This window comes from Tribolium madens, unplaced genomic scaffold, assembly GCF_015345945.1.
Source record: "Tribolium madens isolate multiple individuals breed KSU strain unplaced genomic scaffold, Tmad_KSU_1.1 Scaffold_96;HRSCAF=242;Tcas5.2_LG5, whole genome shotgun sequence".
NCBI classification, from domain to species: Eukaryota; Metazoa; Arthropoda; class Insecta; order Coleoptera; family Tenebrionidae; genus Tribolium; species Tribolium madens.
Window position 1 is genome coordinate 11,779,761 of NW_025401068.1, and position 9,558 is coordinate 11,789,318.

The following is a 9,558-nucleotide window of genomic DNA, read 5'->3' on the forward strand; positions in this document are numbered from 1 at the left end:
TATATTTTATGATTTCACTTTATTAATAATAAATACTCGATCAGAATAATAAAATTAACCCACCTAGAATTTTCTTGTGCATGATCATTGCTAATAAACATTTTTTCCATGTGACTACTAAAATTAATGTCATTGATGAATGATTTATTCACTAATTTTTAACAGTATTTTGTATTTATAAAAATATCAAGTTGGCCAAATGTGAAAATTTGTATCCGTTTTAAAGATAAAATAAATAACATTTTTGCAACACTAAATACCTTATACTGTTTCTGTGTTACGCTTCATCTATAAAGTACGTCGTCAATAGCAACGTATCTTATGAGTCTATAAAATATTCTGATGCATATTTTTTGTCAATTTTGACATACTTCTTTATAATAATTTCTGAATTTAGTTAAATTTTTGATTAAATATTAGTGTTGCAAAAAATCTTGAAGACAACACGAGTTTTATAGTTTAAAAAACTCTATTTATCTTACTAGTTATAAATTTACATTAAATACACATACATACATTTTATGATATTATTTTATAAATACTTTACAGTAAATGTGAAATTTTTATTGTGTATACTGATCTATAGGTTGTTTTTGAATAGAGGGAATTCATCTCGTTTGACGTATTTGTCTATACAGTAAATTCGATAACGATTCAATTAATGATTAATTAAAATTGTTAATGACTACTAATGAGTGTAAAAGAAAATTTTAGCTTTGTTTTTCCTGCATAATTATTTGTTAATTTGAAATCAATTAAATCTATTTTGTTTTGGTGAAATGAAATTTTGATACTGAGCTAGACTATTAGTTCGTACTCTACTCTGAATTTTTTTGTTTTGTGTCAAATGTTAAAAAATAAATATCATAATGGCAGAAATTTGAAAGTTAGTAATAGAACTCACTATATCAACTCCTGACCTCTTTTAATTAAAAACTTTAGTCTTTGATTTATTATCGTTTGATAAGTGGAATTGTAAATCAAGTTTTCTTCGTTTTGAGAAATTGCTTCCTAGTCGTCTAGCCGTTTTATAAATTCCGCTTTCATTTGTATTTGATAACTGATGTGTTGAGTGTAATAAAAAAAGTTGTACGTGGGGGCACTCATAATGTAGCCAAGAAAAAACTTAAAAATTTTGCGGAGCATAATTAGTAAGGAATTTTGTATCAAAGGCAGTTACCATGAAGTAGACTGTTAAAATTTGCACAAAAACATGTACGGTGAGGACCAAAACTAGAAGAATTTTAATAGGTTTTGGTTGAAAAATATCATATCCGAAAAATTTCACTATTTTGAGGTAATCATCTGAAAAAAATTTTCAATGAAGGAAATTCGTTTGATAAGATATAAACTTGTCATAAATGCTTTAATTTCGTACTCCATTTTGTACTACGTCTCAGATCAAACTGAATTTTTAGTTTTGATAAATAGGTTAATTATAGTCGGTGAAAATTTAATCACCGACAAGAAATGAGTTCAGTAAAACTTTTAATATTTACTGTTTTGTAATCGCAGAGATCATTTGAATAAGTTTTAATGGATTTTTCGAAAAATTTTATTGCAGTATTTATTATTGAATGTGTATAATAATATAATCTTGTGTTTTGTGATGCAGTTATAGTTATAGTTAAGTGTGCATTTAGTGAAGCTGAAATAAGATGGCTTCTGTTATTCCAGAATTATGTAATTTATTTTTTTTTTTCTTTCATTCATGCATATTTAGTACAACCGATATGACTGAATAAACTCCTCTAACAATCTGAAAAAAAAAGGTCAATATATGTAAGCTTGGTAATTTAGCTTACAGCTAGTCCTAGTTGATAATTCATGGAATAATTTTCGGTGAGTTGTATTTTGTATTCTTTTGTCATATTTGTTAAAAAAATTAAATATAGTTTCTTATTACATTGATTGAAATTATACCATTTTACTTCTTTGAGAACCATAGTAATTTCGTTCCACTGAAAGAATTTTTAGTGACTGGAATTAAATCAAATTTATTACACTTTATTACATTTGTTTCCAATGATTGACCGGTCCATACAGCAGCCATGAATGTAGTGATTCCAACAAGAAAAGTTAAAGTCATACGAAAATAACACTCTGATGTGAAATTTTCCTGTTTAAAAAATACTATCATTCAGACTCATTTTATATTTGTGCTTACCGATACAATGAAAAAAATAACACCGATACCTATAAAAATAGTACAAAAAGTAAATGCAACTACTATTATTTGCATTTCTTTGACTTTTTTAGTATATAAACTAAAAATATAGTGGCAATAATTTGTAAATTAGCCAATAATAGAACTCACTTTAACAACTCTTGACTTCTTTTAATTAAAAACTTGAGTCTTTGATTTATTATCGCTTGATAAGAGGAATTGTAAAATAGGTTTTCTTCGTTTTGAGAAATTGCTTCCCAGTCGTCTAGTCGTTTTATAAATTCCACTTGCATTTGTATTTGATAATTGATATGTTGAGTGAAATACAAACTTTGATACGTAGGTACAATTATAAGATGACCACGTACAAAACTTGTTGCTCTGTAAAAAAAATCAAGAGTACAACTCTGGTTCGGAAAATATTTGTGGATGAGATAATGTCCAAAAAATAAATTCAAATCTCTTGATAGTGGATACATAATCGCTGAACACATCGAGACCACGAGTAAAGTATTAAAAATAATGAAATATGTTACAAGCTTTATTTGCATCTTAATTTTGAAATGTATTTTTTCACCAGCATTATCTATGGTCCATACTTTTAGCTCATTTTGTAAATTATGCACTAGCTTGTTTTTAAATATTATCATGAGACCAGAGACGATGGGCTAAAAAGCAAAAATTTATTTCAAGAAAAAATTAAGATTACCTCAGCAATACATAGAATTCTAGAAAAAATTGCGGAACATAATTAAAAACAAATTTCATATCAAGAGTAATTATCATGAAATAGACAGTTATTATTTCCATAAATATATCCAAGGCGAGGACCAGCACAAGAAGAAATTTAATAGGTTTGAATTGAAAAATATCAGTTGCCAAAAATTTCACTATTTTGAGATAATCATCTAGAAAATTAAAGAATTTTGTCAATAAATCAAAGAAATTTGGTTATTTAGGAAACAAACTTGTCATAAATGTTTTCACTTCGAATTCCATTTTATATGTATTACGTCTCAGATCAAATTGAGTTTTTTGGTTTGGAGAATGGGGTTAATTGTGGTTGATAAAAAATTAATTGTTTCAGTAATGACTGACATAATTACTGTTCTGTAATGGCAGAGATCATAAATTTTAATGTATTTTTTATATTTTACGTTTCTAACAGCGCCATTAACGCACTAGTTTGGGTGCGTTAACAACCTAGTGTATTTTATGTTTTCAATGTTGGTAACAATAATTTCCGGTAGCGTACTTGAAGAAATCTTAAGAATTCATTTCCAGGTTACGCACAATGACATGTCAGTTTAAATTCCCTAAATTTAAACTGTTTTCTTTTTTTCTTCAAAATTTTACAAAAAGCGCAAAATACAGGGTGCGCCCCAGCTAAAAATTTCAAGGAACATGCAAAAATTGTTTAAGAAATTAATTTCTATTTGTCAAAAAAATGTTGACATTTTGACACTAAAAGACACAAACAACATTGAACAGAGTTTCAATTTAGGATACAGATCCTTGTTTCCTCTCCTAATAGCCTAATAGCCTGTAGCGAAAAAACTTGGAAAATTATTTTTTCACTTATAATTACACGAGAGCCTTTTTTTCGAAGTAAACTTGACATTTTAATGAGAATTTTGTTTTCTGGCAATTTAACGAAAAAAACTGCTTCTGAAAATATTACGAGTCCGTATGACAGTTGGAGACAAAATACTTTGGTCGTCAATGTGACTTGAGTGACATTAAATTGTAAAGCATGCTTTAGGACTGTTAATTAACCTTATTTTTAGCTACTGTCAATCATAGTTGACAAGTTGTATGTACAGTTGCGGAATAAAAATTTCGGGCAGTATTGTCATTTTCACAATGTAAACTCTAAAACAACCTTTACATTAATAACCTCATTTTTTACTCTTGTCATGTTTATGTCATTTTGACTTATAGAATAGCGTTACTGACAAAAAATTTTGATTGTCAAATGTCAGTCATGATGACAGTAAAAGGTAGTTTACAGTGAACTTTTTGAAGTGACAGAAAAATACTGCCTGAAATTTGAATTCCGTAACTGTACATATTTTTGATGGGAAAATACATACATGTATAATGAAGACTAAAAACCCGCAATACAAAAAAAGGACCAATAGGTTATAATTGTGTGCTTAGAAAAGAAAACAGCTGTCATTAATTTGAAATCGTTAAAGCTTGAATTACATTAAAGTGTCAGAAAAGTGACGACCAAAGTATTTTGGCTCCAACTGGACGAGTAATTTTTTCTGGCAGTTTTTTGAGTTAAATTGCCTAAAGGAAACAAAACTCGAATTAAAAATGTCAAGTTTTCTTCGTAAAAAAACAAAGCTTGAATGTAATTCGGTAAGACAATTTAATGAATACGTAAATCCGATGATGCAGACCTACTAGATTCAGACGCTTTCAAAAGTTATGTTCCGTTTTGTCGCTGTAATAGTTAGGGCAAACTTTTGTCGCTATATGAAAAAAATTGTCAATAGAAAAAAATAGTCAAAGTGCAAAATTTAAACTCTCTCGAATTTTTAGATATAAAATAAAACACTTTCCATGTTCCTGGCACCTTACCTTATATGACATTTTTCGCGAGTTTTGGCGCACCTGTATAAATATTGTCTAAAAGACTCGTTACAAATGGCCATTTGAATAAATTTTATATGATGATTTTCAGGCCTTTGTGCAACTTGTACCCCGACCAGGCCCCCTACACCGTATGCAACAGTTCCTTATCGGAATTCGGCGTCCTCGGCTTCGAGCTGGGCTACTCCATGACCAACCCCAATGCCCTCGTCATCTGGGAGGCCCAATTCGGCGATTTCAACAACACAGCTCAATGCATTATCGACCAATTCATCTCGTCTGGTCAAGCCAAATGGGTGCGTCAGAGCGGTCTGGTCATGCTCCTCCCTCATGGTCTCGAAGGCATGGGTCCGGAGCACTCCAGCGCCCGTCTCGAACGCTTCCTCCAGATGTCCTCCGACGACCCGGATTATTTCCCACCCGAAAGTGACGAATTCGCCGTTCGACAACTCCACGACATCAATTGGATTGTGGCGAATTGCACCACACCGGCGAATCTTTTCCATATTTTGCGACGACAAATCGCCTTGCCCTTCCGCAAACCGTTGATTTTGATGACACCGAAAAGTTTGTTGAGACATCCGGAAGCTAGGAGCAGTTTTGATGAGATGTTGGAGAATACTGAGTTTAAGAGGATCATCCCGGATGAGAGTCCAGCGAGTCAAAATGCGCAAAATGTCAAGAAGGTGCTTTTCTGCAGCGGAAAAGTTTATTATGACTTGAGGAAAGCCCGCGAAGAGAGGAAATTGGACAACGATATTGTCATCACTCGTGTGGAACAAGTACTAATTTTGTGTTTTTTTTTACGGTTTTTCATGATTTTTTTTCAGATTTCGCCGTTCCCTTACGACTTGATTAAAAACGAGTGTGCCAAATACCCCAATGCACAGTTGTGTTGGGCCCAGGAAGAGCACAAAAACCAAGGTTCTTGGAGTTATGTCCAGCCGCGGTTCGAGACGGCTTTGACCGGTTCCCGGGATGTTATGTGAGTTTTTGATGGTTTTTTTTGGTGGTTTTCTTCGAGTGAAGATATGATTCTAGCTCAGTTAACTGTTTCAGTACGGATAACCAAGGTTGGTTCGCTAAAATTTTTGGTAAAAAGCCAAAACCTCAACCAGTGACTGAAACTGAAACTTTACCAGAGACTAGAGTCGTTAGGTGAGAGCCACAGTCGTATCTTCACGTTATTTTTGTTTTTGGCTTGATTTTGCCTCTAGAACTCTAGTTCCAATAATAACAAAAAAACTGAATACTAAATATTGTTTGAAATCCCTTTGCTGTCCCACACGAGCCGGCTGTGGTGGCAAATTGAATAGTTGCCATAGAAACTTATTGTAACTATGGCAACAAAAATAAAAATCGTCATAGTAACAAGAGAAAATTCAGACCAGTGGCGGGTATTCATTTTTTTCACAGTTATAGTACTTTTTTATTTATACTCCATAATTATTATTGTTTTTGCTTGCGCTAGTTTGTTTCGTGAATTTGTTATTTTGTATAATAATGAATTATGTTTTTTAGTTACGTTGGGAGACCCACCGCCGCTAGCCCCGCCACCGGAAGCAAAGCCCAGCATTTGAAGGAGTTGTCGAACCTTTTGGACGACGCGATGGCTTTGTAGATTTATTAAGCGTTGTAAGAATAATATTTATTGTAGTGTCACTTTATTTATTTTAGAAAACAGTTTAAAGGCACTGAATAAGTTTAAATGTAATTATGTAAATAGCGGCACCAATACTGTGTTTGTTTTACGTTTAAATTTTTCAAATTTTAAATCTAGTATTAATACTCGATCCACAAAGAACGGTTGAGGTTAAAGAGTATTTTAAAATGTTATTATTTATTGTAAGGATGGATATTTTTGAATGACACTATTGCTTAACTATCAGCTGTTTTATTTTGTCACTCACTTTCAGTTTTCCTGGTCCTCTGTCCCAACTTATAAAACTGAATTTTTTGTTTTTGTTTTTTTTAGAGTCATTTATAATCGATAAAATGAAGTGTTTTACTAATGACCGACAAGAAATGAGTTTGGCAAAGACATCGGAAAACTCGTAATTACTCTTCTTATTTTTTTTAACGTCATTACAATTTTATTTATTTATTTTTATTATTCCTTGCTGTGGTCGTGCTGCTAACAAAGTGCTCATGCGGGAAAATTACCTTTCCGAACTCGTTAGGTAAATAACTATTAAACACTCGTTATAGAAGGCGGTCCAAGCAACCGTTTGTTGCTCAACTCGCCGCTACGCGGATTGTATCAGAATTTCATGTTCTTGTTTAAATCCTTTCTGCATTCGTAACTCGTATTTTAATAATATGCAATGAAATTAATGGACATCTTAATTTTAATAAAAAAAAATAAATAAATCGCATATGTATGAAGCGTATTTTTATGTAAGTAATTTCTTGTTGAGTAACAAAATAAGAAGATCGAGTGTTTCGAGGAATTGTTTATACAGGGTGCGCCAAAACTCGCGCCCCAGAGAAAATTTTCAAGTAAGGTATACCAAGGAACACGGAAAAAATGTTTAAAAAATTCTCTATCAAATTTTTTTTTTACATTTGACATTTTTTTATGTCTATTTAATGATACTGATGATTTTGTATGTTTTTTTTACAATTATTTATTTAAAAAAAATAAAATTTGCCAATAAAACCCACAAATAACATTGAACAGAGTTACAATTTAGGATACAACTTTCTTGGTTCCTCTTTTAATAGCCTATAGCAAAAAAACTTTTAAAATTATTTTTCCAAGCGAAATAAATAGTCAAAGTGCAAAATTTAAACCCTCATAACTTCAAAATTTTTATAGATAATTTTTTTAACATTTTTTCCATATTCCGGGGATCTTACCTTATATGGCATTTTTTTCTGGGGCGCGAGTTCTGACGCACCCTGTATTAAATTAATTCGATTTAAGTATATTTTTTAATTACACCTATCAAAATGATTTTTGCACTAATAACTTATTTGAAGTATTAGCGTAATTTCATCTTGATTATGAGGGGCCTATCTCGTAAAATAAAAAAAATTCGCATCTTGAAAATTTCACTACACAAATTTGACACGTAATTTTCTCAGTTCTCTTTTATCAAAACTAAATTTTGATAAATTTGTTGTCATCTACATTAATTGAGAAACATTTTGAAAAAAGACTCATTTAATTTTTTACATTTTTGATTGATTGATTTTTCCATGAAACAGAAGAGTTTCTCAAAATTCATGGATTTGATGATTTTTCTTTAGTTATTATTATTAGTTATTTCTTGCGCTTGTTTTTAAATAATATCACGAGAGCAAAGAGGATTGGCTAAAAAACAACAATTAATTTCAAAAGGAAATTATAATAATTACTACATTAAAAAAAATTGCGGAGCATAATAATTAAAAATAATTTTGTGTCAGTTGTCACTGAACACTTCAATATAATACAACTATTCATCTTCACCAACAATTTTATTATGTGTCTGTTTCGTACAAGATCACGTGACTCTAAATAGTTGTATAAATTATCGTTATTAAAAAATATAATTAGCCTAGGTAATAATCGTTGCAAAGGTGCAAACCTAATAAGTAGTGATTAATTATAATATAAATTCGTTACAGTATTTTTGAATTGAAATATTATAATACAATCGATATGACTGAATAAATTCCTCTAACAATCTGAAAAATAATTTTTAGTGTTGTATTTTTACGTCAAAAAGKCTCATACGGCCAGTCCTAACTTATAGTTGAAGGAATAGTTTTCGCTGAATTTTATTTTACGTTCTTTCATGCTATTTGTCAAAAAAATTAAATACATTTTTTTATTTGATTGATTAAAATTGTACCATTCCACTTCGTTGAGAGACGTTACCAAGTCATCAATCTGAAATGATTTGATTATAGATGTGTTTAAAAAAAATGTTTTTTACTGTTGATTCAGTGGACTGGCCAGCCCATATTGTAGCTGCAAATGTTGTGATTCCAGATACGGAAATTACACCCATGCGGAAATAATATTCAGACATGAAATTTCCCTAAATAAAAATTGACACTCGAAATATTTTCAATTTTATTCGTACTTACGGAAATCAAGTAAAAGATGACACTAATTCCCATAAGGCAACCACAGAGCGCAAATCCGGCTATGAATTTGCTGATTTCTTTGAGTTTCTCACAATGTAGACTAAAATTAATAAAATGGTGTTTAATAATTTGAAATTAGTTATAATACCATATAAAATTTTGGCTTCTTTGAATACAAATTTTGAGTCTTCGATTTATTTCCGTTTGGTATTTGGAGTTGTCAACTAGATTCTCGTCATCTTCACTCCATTCGCCTATCTTTCTAAAAACTTCCATTGTCATTTGCATTTGAAAGTTTGCGTGTTGAAAATAATAAAAAATTTGGAAGAGTAACACTGTTCCAATGTAACTGAACGGCAAGTATGTGGTTCTGTACAGAAATTCAAAGATGTGGCCGTAATTTGTCACATGTTCGTGGATGAAACGATACGCGAAAAAAAGATCCAAATCCTTGGATAAGGGTTGTACGAAGGTTACACCCATTAGTAATAAAAGTAGAGAATTGAAAATAACGAAAATGTTTAAACATTTTATTTTCAATTTAATTTCGAATTGTAATTTTTTGCTAGCGTTGTCTATGGACCAAAGTTCAAGTTCGTTTCTTATGTTATGTATAATTTTGCTTTTATAGAGTAATACGAAGATGGCGAGAAGTGGCTAAAATGTGATCAAATGTGGCTTACTTACATAGAGAAATACCTACATAGAAATCT

At 30.9% G+C, this 9,558-nt stretch overlaps 1 protein-coding gene and 1 pseudogene across 6 annotated transcripts in view; one reads left to right on the forward strand and one right to left on the reverse strand.

Annotated features, from left to right (window-relative positions):
• The window catches only part of LOC123013812 (2-oxoglutarate dehydrogenase, mitochondrial-like), a 33,924-nt gene extending 27,271 nt beyond the window's left edge, over window positions 1-6,653 (forward strand). For 3 of the 6 annotated variants that reach the window (XM_044412601.1, XM_044412602.1, XM_044412603.1), the window contains 4 exons: window positions 4,860-5,550; window positions 5,599-5,753; window positions 5,828-5,926; window positions 6,290-6,653. In XM_044412601.1, the coding sequence (XP_044268536.1) occupies window positions 4,860-5,550; window positions 5,599-5,753; window positions 5,828-5,926; window positions 6,290-6,389 (1,045 nt within the window). In that variant the 3' untranslated portion in view covers window positions 6,390-6,653. The remainder of the gene's footprint in view (window positions 1-4,859; window positions 5,551-5,598; window positions 5,754-5,827; window positions 5,927-6,289) is intronic. The other 3 variants (XM_044412605.1, XM_044412604.1, XM_044412606.1) reach the window with 1 other exon arrangement.
• Window positions 6,654-8,398: 1,745 nt separating this feature from the next.
• LOC123013971 overlaps window positions 8,399-9,558 on the reverse strand; it is a 3,777-nt pseudogene continuing 2,617 nt past the window's right edge.